The sequence below is a fragment of the Mus caroli genome, chromosome 2, assembly GCF_900094665.2.
Source record: "Mus caroli chromosome 2, CAROLI_EIJ_v1.1, whole genome shotgun sequence".
In the NCBI taxonomy this organism is placed as follows: domain Eukaryota; kingdom Metazoa; phylum Chordata; class Mammalia; order Rodentia; family Muridae; genus Mus; species Mus caroli.
In genome coordinates, this window is record NC_034571.1 from 147673784 (window position 1) to 147691259 (window position 17476).

The 17476-nt window shown below is 45.4% G+C and overlaps 1 protein-coding gene across 1 annotated transcript in view; it reads right to left on the reverse strand.

Annotated features, from left to right (window-relative positions):
• The window catches only part of LOC110310781 (ER degradation-enhancing alpha-mannosidase-like protein 2), a 27930-nt gene extending 17880 nt beyond the window's left edge, over positions 1 to 10050 (reverse strand). The window contains exons 1-4 of the mRNA XM_021183891.1: positions 9806 to 10050; positions 9471 to 9581; positions 7208 to 7247; positions 3096 to 3201 (exon numbers count right to left, since the gene is read on the reverse strand). Coding sequence (XP_021039550.1) covers positions 3096 to 3201; positions 7208 to 7247; positions 9471 to 9581; positions 9806 to 9912 — 364 coding nt within the window. The 5' untranslated portion in view covers positions 9913 to 10050. The remainder of the gene's footprint in view (positions 1 to 3095; positions 3202 to 7207; positions 7248 to 9470; positions 9582 to 9805) is intronic.
• Positions 10051 to 17476: the final 7426 nt, after the last annotated feature.

The following is a 17476-nucleotide window of genomic DNA, read 5'->3' on the forward strand; positions in this document are numbered from 1 at the left end:
CACAGAGCATCTGGATCACACTCACTCCACAGAGCATCTGGATCACACTCACTCCACAGAGCATCTGGATCACACTCACTCCACAGAGCATCTGGGCCATACTCAAGGCTTGGAAGAGACATGGAGTGAATGCAAGAGGAAGAGCATGGAGGGAAGTAAGTGCTGGGACATGATATGGCCCCTGCACTCCTGACCTCGCAACACCAGTGGTTACCTGCACAGTGCCAGGCTAGTAAGCATCCCCGTATGAATGGGACGGGAGCTCACGTGGCTCCAGCCCTACCTGAGCAACCACTGGTAACTGATGGCTCTGAGGGCTAGGGAATTATTTTCTTCAGCGGTTTGGCCGCTGGTAGGCTGCCCATGCTTGAATGGATGACCACAAAACCATGGGCAGGCAGCATTCACTAGATATGAAGGGTGGTGGAGGAAGTATTGGGGGTAGGTTCTGGAGGGAGTGAGAAGAGGGATTTGAGTTGGATATAACCAAGGTATAGTATATACATCTATGAAGTTTTCAAAGAATGCATTTTTAAAGGACCATCAAGATAGCTCAGTGAGTGAAGGCACCCGCTGCCAGGCCTGACAACCTGAGTTCCATCCCCTGGACCCACATGGTGGGAGAAGAGAAGTTTTTCTCTGTCCTCCACACATATGCTGTGTCTTTGGGTTCATTCACACCATACAATAAATGAGTAAATGTCATACACCTTAAAAAATTAAAATATTTAAAGCAGTGGTTCTCAGCCCTCCTAACACCGTGACCCTTAGTACATATAGTCCCTCATACTGTGGTGACCCCCAACCATAACATTATTTTTGTTTTTACTTCATAATTGTAATTTTGCTACTGTTATGAGTCATGACATCATTTTTTTTCTGATGGTCTTAGACAACCCCTGTGAAAGCCATTCGACTCCCAAAGGGGTCTGGGACCCATAGGTTGACAACTACTGTTTTAGAACCAGCAATAAAGTCACCCTTAATTCCACCTATTTGACAACATTAACAAAGTTTTTCCCTTGGTGGGTCACAGAACAGTGAAGCCCCCAGTGCAGACCAGGTTCTAGGTGATGCTGCCCCATCTTGCAGACATGAATTTTAAGGTTCAGAGAAGCAAACTGACTTGCTCTGGGTTACCTGTCTGACAGCTGGTAGGGCAGCCTGCCCAATTCTAAAGCTCTGCTCCCTTCAGCTTGTCACTCTTCTGTCACCGTGTCAGAAGATGAGAAGACGTTTGTCATTACCCCCATCTTTTCTTTTGACTCATCACACAATATTCAGGACGCATAATGGAGACAGTGATTCTGTGACTGGAAGTACACGCTAACCAGATACCAGGAAGTGCCCTCGGACAAAACATAACCTGTGGCCTTGAGCTCTGGGTCTCCCTTCTTCCTGCCTAAGAGGAACTGAGACAAAGCACTGGGGCAAGTCTGACAGAAGGTAGAGAGAATATCCTTAGCAGAAGCTATGCATGCAGTGATAACATCTCCCAAAGACCAAGGCAGTGAGGCAAAGACATTTTCATGCAATTGAAACCTAAGAAAGCTTGCCTACGGCACAGCCACACAAAGGAAAACTCTGAAGCTCTTTAGAGAAAAGGCGGAGCACACACAAGACCTGAGACACTGAAGCACTGTCAGAAGGTGGTAGGTGACAGGGCTGGAAGTTGGCTCAGCTTTTACAGTGCGTGCCCGGTAAGTGTGAATATCCGAATCCCACCCTTAACATCCACATAAACAGAGTGTGAAGGTGCACACTCACTCACAGGCCCCGTGCTGAGTGTGAAGGTGCACTCTCACTCATAGACCCGTGCTGAGGAAGCTCCCGGGCCTGTCAGCCTAGCACAGTCAGCAAGGCCCAGGTCCCAGTGAGAGCCCGTCTCGGAAAACAAGGTGAACCGCTGCTGCTGAGTAACGTGGGAGCTGACCCTGGCTATACACATGCACGCACACTTGCAGGAACACACACGTATGCACGGTGCTAAGTACACGAGTAAACCTAAAATTCAACTGTAAAGAACTAAACGTGGAACTATAGACCATGTGTCAAGATGTTCTCCGAGGTGTGTCTATCATTTAGGAAGAATAGAATTAATTTCTCACCACTTCTAGACTTAGGTAAGTTGTTCGTTCAATTTGCTAGGGAAACTATTTTAGAAGAACTATGCACAACTTTAACATTAGTAAAAGGGAAAATGGGAGCTGGGTGCGGCGGTTGACGCCTATGATCTCAGCGCTCTGCAGGCAGAGGCAAAAGGATGACTGAGTACTGCATAGTGAGCTGGGATCTGGCCTTGGCAACAGTATGAGACCAAGTCTCAAAAAACCCAAAAACAAACAGAGAGAAAGTAGGGTGTGGTGGTGCATGGCTTGAAACCTAGCACTAGGCAGGCAGAGACAGCAGATATTTGAGTTTGAGCTGTGTGTAGACCACATAGCCAGTTTCTGACCAGCCAGAGTAATCATAGTATGACTATGTCTCAAAAAGCAAAAAAACAATAAAAGAAAATAAACCAAATCAAAAAACATTTCAATTATCCCACAAAGGTCTACTGGCTACAATAACCTCCAAGAAGGCAGAGTTATACCTTGCTTGCTCAAACTCCAAATAAATGTTATTTACCCTATGTCTTGGTTTGAATATATTTGGCCCAGGGAGTGGCACTATTTGGAGGTGTGGCCTTGTTGGAGAAGGTGTGTCACTGTGGGCATAGGCTTTAAGACCCTCAACCTAGCTGCCCGGAAGTCAGAATCTGCTAGCAGCCTTCAAATGAAAATGCAGAACTCTCAGCTCCTCCTGCACCATGCCTACCTGGATGCTGCCATGCTCCTGCCTTGATGATAATGAACTGAACCTCTAAACTTGTAAGCCTGCCCCAGTTAAATGTTGTTTTTATAAGCGCTGCCTTGGTCATGGTGTCTGTTCGTAGTAGTAGAACCCTGACTAAGACATCCCAGAAGGCAACACCGCTGTCAGTCACTAGTCTGGAGCAGTGCCTTGGAAAGAGGATTCTTGAAGGCCTCGCCTGCCATTCTGCTTGTCAGTGACAACTCCAATCTCTCCTACAGGCCCTAAAAAGCAACCCTTACCTCGGATGTTGGTTTCGAACACAGAGGCGTTCACGTCGATATCAAAGTCCACATTGTCCTGAAGAACCTCCACCACTCTTTGGAATTCAGAGGTATTCCCCAAAATCTGGAATGAAAGAGAACCCTGACCACATGGCTCCTCTGGGCATGGAAACAGTTCAGGTGCTGGTGTGACCCACACTTTTCAGTCAGAACCTCTCTGTCCTGGGTTCAGGTACACTGAGCCAGCAATCTCGCAGAAACCCAGCCTGTATGGTTTCCTGGTGCCCATTTAAAGGGATCCCACATAAACAAAGCGGGGATCAGAAGTGGACAGCAATTGTTTCTACCTCTCTGTCCTCCCCACTTTGTGGAAAACAGTACCAGCTGCTTCCCAGTCCTCTTTATCCCAAAGCCTCTGCCACAAAGGCCAAGAACCCTGACGCTACTGTTCACCACCTCCTTTGCGGTGAGAGACCGCAGTGTCACCCTAACCGGGATCCTTTGGGAACAAATCTTTTTCTGATGGCAGATATGGCTAGCATGGATTCTATTCTGCCCTTGCTTTTCTGGCTTGGAAGCAGACTCAGTTTCTGGTGTGGTGGCAGCTGTATTTCACCATGGGGTAAAACATGAGAATAAAAGCCAACGACGGGTGACTAGGAAGGGACAAAGAGCCTCAGTCTCTGATGGCATAGTTGAGTAGCTGACTCATTGCTAAAAGAAAAAAGAAATCACCTTTTGGCTTTTCTTTTCCTTTTTGAAAATGTTATTTGCATGTTTGAGTGTTTTGCCTCCATAGTCAAGAGTGCCACGTTGGCACTTGCTGCTCTTGGAGGTCAGAAGTGTGTGGGGTGAGGTGGGGTGGGTCTCCTCTCACTGGAGTTGCAGATGGCTGTGAGCTACCATATGGGTACTGAGACCGAAACTTAGGTCCTCTGCGAGAGTAACAGTTCTCTTAACCACTGAGCCACCTCTCCTCCAGCCCCCAACCTGTATACTTAAAGGATGAGTCCGCATTTTCATGTAGCTTTGTGGTTCTTATCCATCTGAGGTTGATGGGGATTGAACCCATGGCTGCATGCAGAAGGCAAGTGGTCTATCGCCTAAACCATATCCTTTCCTTTACTTGAGAAAATAAATCTGGTTAAATCTAGTCAAATGCTAGATATGTATGTGCGCATCTACATATATACTTGTATATACATATATGTGTTATATATGAATATACATACATGGAGGGAGAGAGGGGATGGGGAGGGGGAGAGAAGGAGAGAGAGGAAGAGGAACTCACTACGTAAGGCAAGAATGGCCTCGGACTGCTGATGTTCCCGACTCCAACTCTCAAGCGCTGCGTTAACAGTCACGTGCCACCACACCTAGCTTGACACATAATATTACCTTTTTTTCTGCTATTATCACCCCAAATTTCCCCTGAATACTCTTCTTCCCAGAGTCACTCCTGTAATTCAGGACCCCATGTCCCCAGCTGTGGAGTGAGTGCCTTACTGGGATCAGCCATAATACCATACCCTTTCACCAGAGACAGTTCGGGAATATATATGTGACCCAAGCCTGACCTATGAAGCCTTACTGCTTGGACTAAGGGGGAAGGCTGCTTCTTTGAACATACTGTTTCTTAAACTTGGGAAGAGGGGGATAGGAACGGCAATTGGCTGACCGACCTTTTATGGAGACTGAGAACACAGCAGCCAAGAAAGAAGAGATAAAAGGTGGAAGGGGACTCTGATTGACGTCATTTGTCCGTCTGGATCGGGTCTGAGGTCAGCCTTGACCTGGACTTTTTAGTTATCTGATTCAGTAAGTTTGTCTTCTTATCTCAGTCAGTTGAATCGAGGCTCTGCAATTTGTAGCCCAGACAATTCTGGGCTATCCCAACACTCAGTTTCTCTAGGACCTGGAGCCAGCCTACCTCTGTCCTGTCTCTTTCACCATTCACCTTCCTCTGTGCCCAGTCTTCCTCAGTTTCCTGTTTCCTCCACCAGAAGTAGCTCCCTCCTACGTCTTCCATTTATAAATCCCACCCTTCCCTGGCCTGTGTCACCTACTCTAGGATGCCTGGTACTTCCTTCAACCTTTTCTTCTTTTAAAAGTCCTTATGAGCTCTATGTATACTACTGTTAGGGTCTCCGTTCCCCTTCACAACGGCAGAGGCATCACCCACTCTTGTACTGCCTCAGAGTGCCAGACACAGCTCAGGAAGCAATTACTTGACAAATGTGGTGAACGAGAACACAAATCTTGTATACAAGGCGGCCAGTGATCTCAAAGCTGACATCTCACCACTTCCTGACTTGTGCGTAAGAGATGCCAGTGGATCTCCTGTATGGTCCAGTGAATGATCACAATGCGGTGAAGTGGAGCGTCCGCCTCCAGACCCCACATACCTTTCTCTCTCTCAACCCCAGCACACTGCCTCCCTTCCACTCACCCGCTTCACTCTCCTGCCACAAAGCCTCCATGTTACCTGGCCTACAGCACCCTCTCCTATCACCTTCCCAGTTACTGCCAGCTTCTCCGTCAAATTCTAACTCCAGCTGCACATCACTGCCTCAGAGAAGTTCTCCAACATCCTCCGCTAGGTCAGATCGGTGTTTGTTGTTTGTTTGTTTGTTTGTTTAGGGGATTTTTTTGAGATAGTTTCTTTTATATAGCTCTAGCTGTCCTGGAAGTCACTCCACAGACCTTGACCTCAGAGATCAGCCTGCCTCTGCCTCTTCTTTCTGAGTGCCAGAGCTAAAGGCACACACCAGATCATTTTGTGTTTGGGCCTTTGCAATACAAAGCTTTGGCCTCAATATCTGGTTATCATCTTTTATTGCTATTTTTTGATCCTGGTGCTAACATCTCAAACTCCAGGTAAGTGGAGATCATTTCTGTTTAAACCTACCATTTTGACTTCAAAGTTTAGCATGCTTGGTACATAGCTGTCCTCAATAAATATTTGATAGATAGAAACATACAAATTAACATTAAACAAAAAGTATAAGCCAAACCATATCTACATAGTGTTCATAGTCATATAAATATTATAGATGTATAAAAATGAGAGTGGCCAGGCATACTGGTAAATCTTTATAATCTCAGCACTTGGGAGGCTGAGGCAAGAGGATTACCAAGTTTGAGGTCTTCCTGGCTAAACAGCAAAACCCTGGAAGAGGGTAAGCAGGGCAGAAGACAATCAAGGATTGATGTCACATAAAGTTAAGTTTAAGTCCGAGTTCTGTTTTTACCTTTCTCAGCATTGCATTCCTAAAAATCCTATTTCCTCAGCTGTAAGAAGGAATAAAAGAATGAACTAATAAAGCCAAGAGACTATGGGAAGGGACTAAATAGCACAATGCATGTGTTGCAATTTGAGTAAGAAGCGATCGCAACAAGCTGCTCGAGGTCTAGGTTCCCAGGAGGCAGCACAGGTTATGGAAACCTTATCAAGTGGAGGAAGTAAGTTGGGGGGTGGGAGGCACAACTTGGGGTGGGTACCTTGTCCTTGGTCCATTCCTGTCTCCTGATCTCTGACTCCTATCAACCATGAGACAAAGAGGCATCTCTCTGCCACATTATTGCCCAAGCACATGGGGTGGGCCACCATGTATGAGGCCTCTGGGACTGTGAGCCAAAATACATTCTTCCTCCTTTTAAGATGTTCACTCTCTCTCTCTCTCTCTCTCTCTCTCTCTCTCTCTCGTGTGGTCACCGCGATGATAGAAAGTGACTAGTATAACCTGTAAAGGACTTCGTACAAGCCATGCATGTGACAGAGTGGCTGTCTTTGTTATTCTCTTTTTGTCACTGCACATGGCTAACTAGAATATAAGCTTTTGAAAAGGACGGTGTCAATGTCCCTCTGTCTCTCACTGAGCTATGCATGTCTACCACAGGTCCCCTGTAGATATTTGCTCAATGAACAACTGAACCTGTGCGAGTTGGTTTCTCTTGGAACTTGGCATTCCCTCCTATGCAGTTGGGTAACCAGAGTCTGGTGGCTCAGAATCATGAGATGAAAGGCCTAGGGGAGGAATTTACTTTGCACCCACAGACAAGCTATCAAAAGAGGAAGGATGTCGGTTGGGCAATGACAAGAGAGGGAAACAAACAGATGGGATACTTACCAGCAAGGTGTCCAGGGCATCAATCAGAGTCAGAGAAAAACTGTGAAAAGACAAAAGTCCCGCTGCTTCATAAGAACATCAAACAACAGATTCACAACTGCCCAGATCTAAGCGAGGCATAGCCATGCCCCTATCCATCCCACTTACAGTTATAACAGAGGAATCAGGGAAACTCAGAGTCCCTTGACTGCCTGGTGCAGCAGTACTGTAATTAACAGGTCACCTATGTCTTCTGGCATTCTTCCCTACTCTAGAGAGGCAGCACAGAATTGCGGCATAGAAAGAGTTGGGGAATGTGTTACGTATGACATCAAAAGACTAGAAACTACCAGTTGCTCACAAGTTGAAGGGTGACAGGCAAACCGATAGAAAGAAGTACAAATGTATGACATTATTAAGGTTATCAGGAGTTCTGTATGCTAATAAGATGACCAAGTTGTTCAGTGGAAAACACGGTGTATGAAGTAAGCCACACAGCATGTTCTCATCTGCATTTCACAGTGCTGGGAGGGGGCTGGACAGACAGCTCAGGGCTTGAGAGCCCTTACTACCCTTGGAGAGGACCTGAGTTTGGTTCCCAGCAGCAATGTGGGGGTTCACAGCTGCTGGCAACTTCAGTTCCAGGGACTCTAGCCAGGAGCCCCCACAGGCTCCTGCACACATATGGTGTACCAAAATTCATGCAAAGCAAACACATATACTACTAATAAAATTTAAAAAGCCATACTGACAGGAAGCAAATGTGCTGCTGTTAGGGCCAGTAACCACAGAGGGATAATACATAAGGCGCACTTTTTTAGGGTCAAGAAGTATTCTTCTATCTGCTAGTTGTGACGGTGATTGCTATACATTTTAAATGGGGTACTTTATTACATGGCAATTATACCTTTAATAAGGTGATTTTTTTTTACAAAGATACACAGTAGCCAGGTGTGAGATATGCCTGCAGTCCCAGCATTGGGGGTTGGGGGGAGTGGGATTCAGAAGGCCTGAGAGTTTAAAACCAGTCTGGGCCATATAGCAAGATCCTGTCTCAATAAACACACAACACATATATGCAAACCTGTGTAATTGTATAAACTGAGGACATTCTAGAATGATCTACAGGACATACACAGGTTGTAGACCTAAGGAATGAGATACTAAGCAAGCATGACTCTATCCTACTCAGTGAGCCATGTGTGCCATGTGTGTTGGCACTTGCTTTCTGTTCCAACTAAGAAATAAAAACTGGCACACGTTCCTAGCTTACTTGCCTAGCCCCTGGCATCAGAGAGCATGCTATCATGTATAAATATTTGTAGAACGAGGATAATAAGGCAGGGGCGAGAGGGAGCACCTGCAATCCGGCACCTGGGAGGTAGAGGCAGGAGCACCCCAAGTCCATGGTCATTGTTGGTGATGGGGTAAGTCTGAGGCCAGCCTGAGCTATGCGAGACCTATCTCAAACAAGCAAGCAAGCAAGAAATAAAAGACCTCAGCGACTGGAGAGATGGCTCAGTGGTTGAGAGCACTGGTTCATCATCTCATACCCACAGGGCAGCTCACACTGTCTGTAGTTCGAGTTCCAGGGAACCTGACACCCTCACATGGTTATAGATACAGGCAAACAGCCAGTGCGCACTAAATCAATAAATCATTCTATAAAAAAGAAGCAAAGCAAAACAAAACAAAAAAACCAACTCAGGATTACAGTCCTAGTGTCAGTTTTGGCTAATGCAATGATTCTTTGCTCGACTGGGTTCTTCATTCCAGTGAAAATGAAAAGATGATATGGTAACACAGAATTACTAAATGAAAATGAATCAGGTGACTTGTATGTATGGGGGTGAGAGGAGTTGGTATGAAGCTAGATGGGAAATATTTTTCAGTCATACAGAGTACACCAACTACAAAGGGTCTTAACTGCGGGGAGAACAACGTTCCTCCTGGACCTGTGTGCCCACCTATGAAATGAAGGAGTTGAGTTTCCTGACTCTCGGGAGTTTTTTCAAAATATTTTGTGACTCTAGAAATGTCCCCAAGTCCTCATACGTGGTGCCTGTTCCTGCTGAGGTGAGTCCAGAGGGCTAGCCTGCCAGGTTAAGCCAAGACTTTTTTTTGGTACTGTGAAAAGCTGTGTAGTTCTGACAGCGCTGGTTTGGATTGAGGGGAAGGGGTTGAATCAGCCCAGGTCGGAAACTTTCCACAATCAGTGAGACCATGAAGCCACCAGCCCTCCTACGATCCCGGCCAACCCCCTTGGCCCTCAAGCTGGCTCTACCTGCCCCAGGTGTCGTGCCCATCACAGGTGAGAGGTCTCAGCTCATCGTAGGGAAAGGCATTTTCCAGGTAACTGTCGTAGGCGTGGTAGAACATGGCCTTGACTCGCTCCCTGGTTCGAGGGATGAGAAATAAGGTAGGGGGCCAGAACACAAAACCAGGCGGGAGAAAAGACCAGACACAGGACGGAGAATGGGAACCACAAAATGATTTCTGCCCAGCAGCGGGACCAGAGCACGTCAGGGTGGGGGGTCCTGGGGGTGGAGGGAAGGGAAGGGGCCCGGTGGGCGCTTGCCACTCCCCAGCCGTAGAGAGCGGGAGCCTGGCCCCCTTCACCTGTAGTGGGCGGGGTCGGGCGCGGTGCCGTCGGGGCCTGGCGCACCATGGTGCAGGGGCAGCAGCACGCACACGAGGCCGAGCGGGATGAGTAGCCGGAAAGGCATAGAGCTCGTGTCCTGTCAGTGCCGCCGCAGCAGCTGCAGCCACCGCCACCAGCTCATCCTCCGAGCCGCGGCTGGTTCTTCCGGGGATACGCACTACGACGCCTGCGCGTTGGGCAAGAAGCCACTCACTTCCTGACTACAAAACCCAGGATGCAATGGGCAGTGGAGCCCAGGCAAAAGAGCATCTCGGGATTTCTAGTCTACAGAGAGGAGTTCAACGTGTCTTAAAGACAGTGGTTGCTGTGGCTGCTGTTAATGATGTTTTCACAATCCCAGTTTCTGTTTGTTGAGCACCTTCGGTGAATTAAAGCGTTAGGAGCACTTTACAGGCGCCATCTAGTTAATTTTTGTTTTTTTTCCAAATACCTTTTAAAGGAGGGGCTAGCAGGGACTCAAGATTTGAGCAGATGCCTATGTAAATATGGATGAAAAATGTTCGGCTTTGACTATAATAGACACAGGGTTTGACAAACCACTGTGTAAGTAAACTCTAGAATTATTTTCCCAAAGCCTTAAGGTTTCCAGAAATCCCTTTTGTGCTAGGAATTCATACATTTATGACGGTCTTTCACTATAGGGTGCCATGAAATCATTCATGGTCCCTTCAGTCTCTAAATCAACCCAGGATTTTACCTGGACCATCTCAGTGGCTGCCATCCCTGGTGAGAATGAAGACCCGGCACTATTCCTTTAAGAACATCTGGGCCGGCCGGGCGGTGGTGGTGCACGCCTTTAATCCCAGCACTTCCATTTCTGAGTTCGAGGTCAGCCTGGTCTACAAAGTGAGTTCTAGGACAGCCAGGGCTACACAGAGAAAACCTGTCTCGAAAAAACAAAACAAAACAAAACAAAACAAAATAAAAAGAACATCTGGGCCAGTTTCCCCACTCTCTTGCTAGGTCCTAGACTCTGTCAGTGCGCTATATACAGCAACCCCCTTCTCTTTGGTCAGTGCGATGAGCTGTAGAAGACAACCCTAGATTTGAAATTCGATTGGGGTTCATTACGACTCTACCATTCACACATAACCTATGTAACCCTAAAGGAGCCCCTCTCCTCCTCTGGACACAGCATCCACGTTTATGAAAGGGTTTGTCTAAACTGATATTTGAGATCCTTTTAACTTGAACTTTTCTTTAATTCTAGCGTTGCCCAACTCTTCTTTGCTGAAAAATTCAGAGGGAAATGGCTGCTCCATTTACTGAGCAAAGTGCAGGCAGACTCTGCCTTCTTTGGCCCAGGTGTTCGTTTGTTTGTTTGTTTAATTCTTGTTCTTTGACAACTTCATATATGTATGAATATGTTCTGGTCACCGCCCCTCCTCCATGACCTTCGCCATTCTTCTCTCCTCCTTTTTCCTCCCAAACCCCTCCTACTGTCATTTTTTGTGGTTGTGATTGTGGTAGATTAGGTTTAATCAGGGCTGCTTACATAAGCATAGGTGAAGAGTTATAAGCAAGTTTGGAGCACACAATAATATTATTTATTATTTATTTATGTACATGAGGATTTTGTACATAATTTTGTGCATGCCAGGTCACCTCTGAGGTCAGAAAAGGGTGTAGAGTCCTCTGGGCCTAGAATTATAGGTATTGTGAGCCTCCGTGTGGGTGCTAAGAACTCAACCCAGGTGCTCTAGACAAACCCTTTCATAAACGTGGATGCTGTGTCCAGAGGAGGAGAGGGGCTCCTTTAGGGTTACATAGGTTATGTGTGAATGGTAGAGTCGTAACCATTGATCCGTCTCTCCAATCCCAATCCAGCATTCTTGAAAATATCCCTCATTAAGTGTCCAAAGTGCCATCAGTTGATAAGCAAAGTAAACTCCATATCTAACCCAAAGTGGGTCCTAAATTCAATAAAGAGGTTTTAGTATAGGTGGGTCAAGGGTCAATGTGTCGGTGTTAAATTGGGGCATTATTATTAGGAGTGGGGCTTCACCTTTTTTTCTCATTTATAAATTATGAAGAATATTAATACCTGCTTAATAGGGTTAGAGGATTCAGTGAACCATATAAAATGCCTATAATAATGGCAAAGCAAACACTGAGTCACTAGGAGAATACTTTTAAAATACTTCTTAGAGGGGCCAGATAGAAGGGAAACCAAAAGAAACTAAGACCTGGGTAAGAACACAGGGACACTACATAGGTTTCCCAAGCTACTGTAACAAATTATCACCAACACGGAAGCTTAAAGCAAGGGAAATCTATTCTCCCATTTCTGGAATTCAGAAGCTAGTTTCACTGAGCCTAAACCAACATTTTGAATAAGTTTCCCTCCCCTCCTTCCTAATGCTTAAGAGGAGAGCCTGCTTGTCTTAATCGGGGTTTCTACTGCTGTGACAAGATACCACGATTAAAAGCAACTTGGGCAGGAAAAGTCTTACTTAGCTTATATCTCCTAATCACAGTTCACTGAGGGAAGTCAAGACAGGAGCCTAGAGGCAGGAGCTGATGCAGAGGCCATGGAGGAGTGCTGCTTACCGTCTTGCTTCTCATGGCTTGCTCAACCTGCTTTCTGGTAGGAGCCAGAACCACCAGCCCAGGGACGACACCATCTACAATGAGCTGGGACTTTCCCCATCAATCACTAATTAAGAAAATGTCCTACAGCCTTGCCTACAGAGCATTTTCTCAGCTGAGGGTCCCTCCTGTCTGATGACTACAGCTTGTGTCAAGTCGCCTAAAACAATCCAGCACACTGCTTCTTCCCTGTCCAGACTCTCCTGACAGAATTCCTCAGCTTAGAACTGTGTCATTCTAGTCTGTGGTTCCATCTGCATGTCCCTCTTTCGTTCTCTGTCCTCTTTTATTATATCTCCCTCTGCTTCTCGCTAACCTTTTTATTATATTTATTTAGAACCCATCTTGAAAATATTGGATAATCTCCCATCTCAAGATCCTTAATGAGACCTTCAGGGACTCTTTCCAAATAAGATAACACAGGTTCTAGGGCCGATGATGGAGACGTTAGAGGGCTACTTTTTAGCTTAGTATAGGCACTAAGTATTTTTCAGGCATGAGCTTTTCTTTATGATGAAAGTTAACTTAGCCTAAGCATCCTTTTCCATGTCATAAGCCCTATAGCTTAGCTTTTGTCTCCTATTCAGAACTTTAGTGTGGATGAAATACTTGCAGGTAGGGTGGGACAAGGCTGCGTGGATTTGGTAATGTGTGTTCCTATGAACAGAACAGAAATAGTTCAGGTTCTTAATGTCTTTTCTTACTCTGATAAAAACATAGCTTTTCAGCACTCACAGAATTAAGCAAGTCAAGATTTCACAATTCTTTTGTGACTGATTTCACACTTCTCTAATGAGACAAAAAAATAATATGTTTTACACCCCAAAGAAGGATCAGAATTCTTCTCTCCTGGCTTCATCCCCTTACTCTTTTTGTGATGTTATGATCTAGCTCAGGAGGGTGTGGTCCAGTAAAATGTCCAACTATGATATTTACACATAATGAGTCTCAGAGTGAGTCACCAAAGTGCCCTAATCCTCAATTTCTATATTTTAATGCAGAAATTGACAAGGCCAGAAAGAATGGCGTGTTCAGATTAAATGGGAAGATGAAGGTGAAAAGTCAGTCCCAGCACAATGACTTGGATATACTGGTCTTGTTTTTGTTGGGTTTTTTGTTTTGTTTTGAGACAAGGTCTCTCTGTGTAGCCCTAGCTGTCCTGGAATTGGTCTGTTCACCAGGCTGGCCTCGAACTCACAGAGATCCACCTGCCTCTGCCTTCTGAGTTCTGCTCGCTCTGGTAGGTCCCACTCACTCCAGTCAACTCATTTCGCTCAGTCCCTGCTTGCTCCAGCCCTAATATTTATTTATTATTTATAATAAATAAAAATTTATTATTTTATATAAGTGCACTGCAGCTGACTTCAGACGCACCAGAAGAGGGCGTCAGGTCTCATTAGAGGTGGTTGTGAGCCACCATGTGGTTGCTGGGAATTGAACTCAAGACCTTCAGAGAGCAGTCAGTGCTCTTACCCACTGACCCATCTTGCCAGCCCAATATAACCTTTCAACAGTATTGTTATCATCATCTTGCAAACTTTTAAAATTAGAAACACAATTTTTAAAAGATTTATCTCTCTCCCTCCCTCTCTCTCTCTCTCTCTCTCTCTCTCTCTGCATGTGTGTGTGTGTCCACTTGTGTGTTTGTGCACTTGTGTATGCATGTGCCCACAGAGGCCAGAAGAGAGCATCAGATCCCCTACAGATAGAATGACAATCACAGGTCCTCTGAAAATGCACAATGCTCCCGTACCCACTGAGTCATGTCTCCAGCTCCTTGAAGTACACATTTTAAAAGTCAAAGAGAGCAGGAAGGTGGTGGCACACGCCTTTAATCCCAGCACTTGGGAGGCAGAGGCAGGCGGATCTCTGTGAGTTTAATGACAACCTGGTCTACAAAATGAGTTCCAGAACACAGAGAACCCCTGCATGGAAAAAAAAAACAAAAACAAAAACAAAAAGTCAAAGAAGGGAGCCAGGCAGACCACTTTCTACCATATGGATAAGAAAAATGAGAAGTTGCTCTAGAATTAGCAAGTGGTGGTCTGGTCAGCTTCTACACTGTTGGATATAATTCCAGGGTTAGCATTCCTCTCCCTTGGGTTGCAAAGCCAGAAAATGAAGTTCAGCTCTTGAGGTTGGAACTTAGATCCCCTTTGGCTCAGATGCTGGACTTTTTTAGCAGGGGAATATCTGGGAATTCCTTTTCCGAGACCTGAAGGTCAGGAGGTTCCAGCAGTCTCAACTCCCAGAGCAGAGTTGTCCGCTACATACGTTCAGACTGCCAAGAAATAACTACTTAGTTCATGAGAAGTTCTCCATCTGCTGCCTTGTAGAAATGCTTGCATTTCCCCTATGCCCAGCGTGTCCAAACACTCTCTCCAGAGCCCTAGACATGTTTTCCTAACGCTCATGTTCCATGTGACCTCAAACTTATTAATGACTCTACAGCTGAGCTGCAGCCTTAAAAAGACAGTTGAAATGATCTGATCTGTTATACATATTGATCAGCTTTTGGGTATTGGACATTGAGCCTAGGGTCTTGAGCATGCGCTAGGCAAACACTCCATTCTGAGCTTTATCCTCAGCCCTACAGTATCCTGGGTTTGTTTTGTTTTGTTTTGTTTAGGGAGGGTAAATAAGTGTAAAATGACCGAATAAAATTGCAGAACTTTCCATGGCATCTGCTGTCATTGTAGCAATTCTTTCAAAGGAAAATCTCATTTTATTGAGCAAAACGTGGAGGATGTAGGGAAGGTGTTTTGGAGATGTCCAGAGCAGACACTTTCTCTGCTAATCCGGTGGTTTGAAGGTGTACCACTCCCCACAGCACACCTCGCTCAGGAGGGCAGTAATGGTAAGAACAGCGATACAAAACTTGTTTCTAAGGGAAGAACATGATTATGAGACTTTGTTTGTTTGGGCATAGTGGTACACGCCTTTTATTTTTATTTTACGTGTATGGGTGTTTTGCCTACATGTATGTTTGTGTACCACATGTGCGCACTGTCCATAGAAACCAGAAAAGGACATCAGATCCCCTGGAATTAGATTTATAGATGGTTATGAGCTGCCATATGGGGGCTGGAACTTTAACCAGTGTCTTCTGGAAGAATAGTCAGTGCTCTTAACCCTGGGCCATCTCTCCAGCCCTGGGTGACATTTTGATGTCATGATAAATCACTGGCCAGCAAATCCTTTTTTTTTTTTTTTTTTAAGATTTACTTATTTATTTTATGCATGTGAGTAGCTGTAAAGATAGTTGTGGCCCTTCATGTGGTTGTTGGGAATTGAATTTTTAGGACCTCTGCTCACTCTGGTTGGCCCCATTCACTCCAATCAACTCTGCTCGCTCAGTCCCTTGGCCAGCAAATCTATTCAAGAGTCTTCTGACTCAGGAGGCTGAGGCAAGAGAGAGTTTAACTGGCCCGGCATACTTAAACCCTTCTTCAAATACAGCAACAAAAGGATTAATGAGACAGCCATCAATCTCTGAGAAGAACGTGCTTTTGTATTATCAAGAGAGCCCATATAGCATATAATTTCAAAAACTGATAAAGTTCAAAAATGTCCTCTCGTGCCTAGTACAGAAGAGAACGTCAAAGGTTGTGGTCTCATTATGCGGGGGCATTTAACCACCTTGCATTTTATTTAACACTCTTTGCTTCAGTATTTTCCTCTTCTATTGCTTATGTGAAAACTCAGGGCTTAATATTCTAGGTTGGATTTGTCATCTTCCTGTGCCCTTCACTGACGATTTGAATGAACTCGTGACTCATACCTGCTTTCTATTTTTATAAGAATGACGTGGCTAATACTGAGGACTCTCCTTGAGACAAAACACCAGACCCTCTGTTGAATAACGTCAGACCCATGATGCCCCTCGAGACAGTTTCTAATTTATTTTATATTTATGTGTATGGATGTTTTGTCAGCATGGACACTGGGCTCAAGCGTGTGCAGAGCCTTTGGAGGCCAGAAGAAGGAATAGATTCCCGGGAACTGAGTTACATACATTTGGTTGCTAGGAGTGGAGCACAGGTCCTCGGGAAGAACAGTCAGTGCTCTTAACCACTGAGCCACCTCTCCAGCCCTGAGATAGTTTCTATTTTATCCTCACTTTCCAGATAAGAAATCAGACTCTCAGAAAGATAAAGGAATACTTTTAGGGCCAAGAGGTTTACTAATCACATTTTTTTTCACTTCTCTCCTAGGAATCTTATTTGTTTTCTGACTTAGGAAGCACCTCTCAGGCACTTACTGTGGACCTGTACACTATCAGCCTGGTGAGACAGCTGATTCCAGACACAGCCTCTGCCCTCTTCCAGTTTTTGGTATGGAAGATAGATGTTTTAGTTTTTGTTTTTTTACAAATGGCATATCGGAGCTAGGTTTCTGAGAAGAAGCAATTGGTTAACAGAAATGACATGTGCCCAGGAAGGGCATTTCAAAGTAAAGGAAGAACTGATGCACAGGCCTCAATGCAGCCAGAAATGTAATTCACTTACAAGGAAGCTGTGGTCCTCTAGCTGGAGGAAAGGCTGGATGCAGTGAGAAACAATGGTGTTGTTGAGGGCGTGGGTACTGGGCGATACAAATCTCTGTAAAGACAAGCAGGGACCTTGGTCTTTGTTCTAAGTGTTACCAATGGGCTTTCAAGGAGTAGAGAACAAAAACAGGGGTGGGGGGAAAAGATGCAAAGAAACCACCAAGGTGGTAATGGCTACCATCCCAGGACATGAAAGGTCAAGGCAAGAGGACCAAGAGTTCCAGTTCGATGGGGCTGGGGAGATGCTCAGTCACTCAAGTGTTGGTCTTGCAAGTGTGAATCCACCTAAAGATATGTGAGAGCTGGTGAGATGGCCTGGCAGCTAAAAGTGCCAGCTGCTAAGTATGACACACCTGGAACCTGAGCTCTGTCCTCACCTCACAAGGTGGAAGGAAAGCACCGACTCCCAAAAGTTGTCCTCTGACCTCTACACATATGTTGTTGTGTAAACCAATAAACATCAGAATCAAATTCCTTTTCAAATATTGAG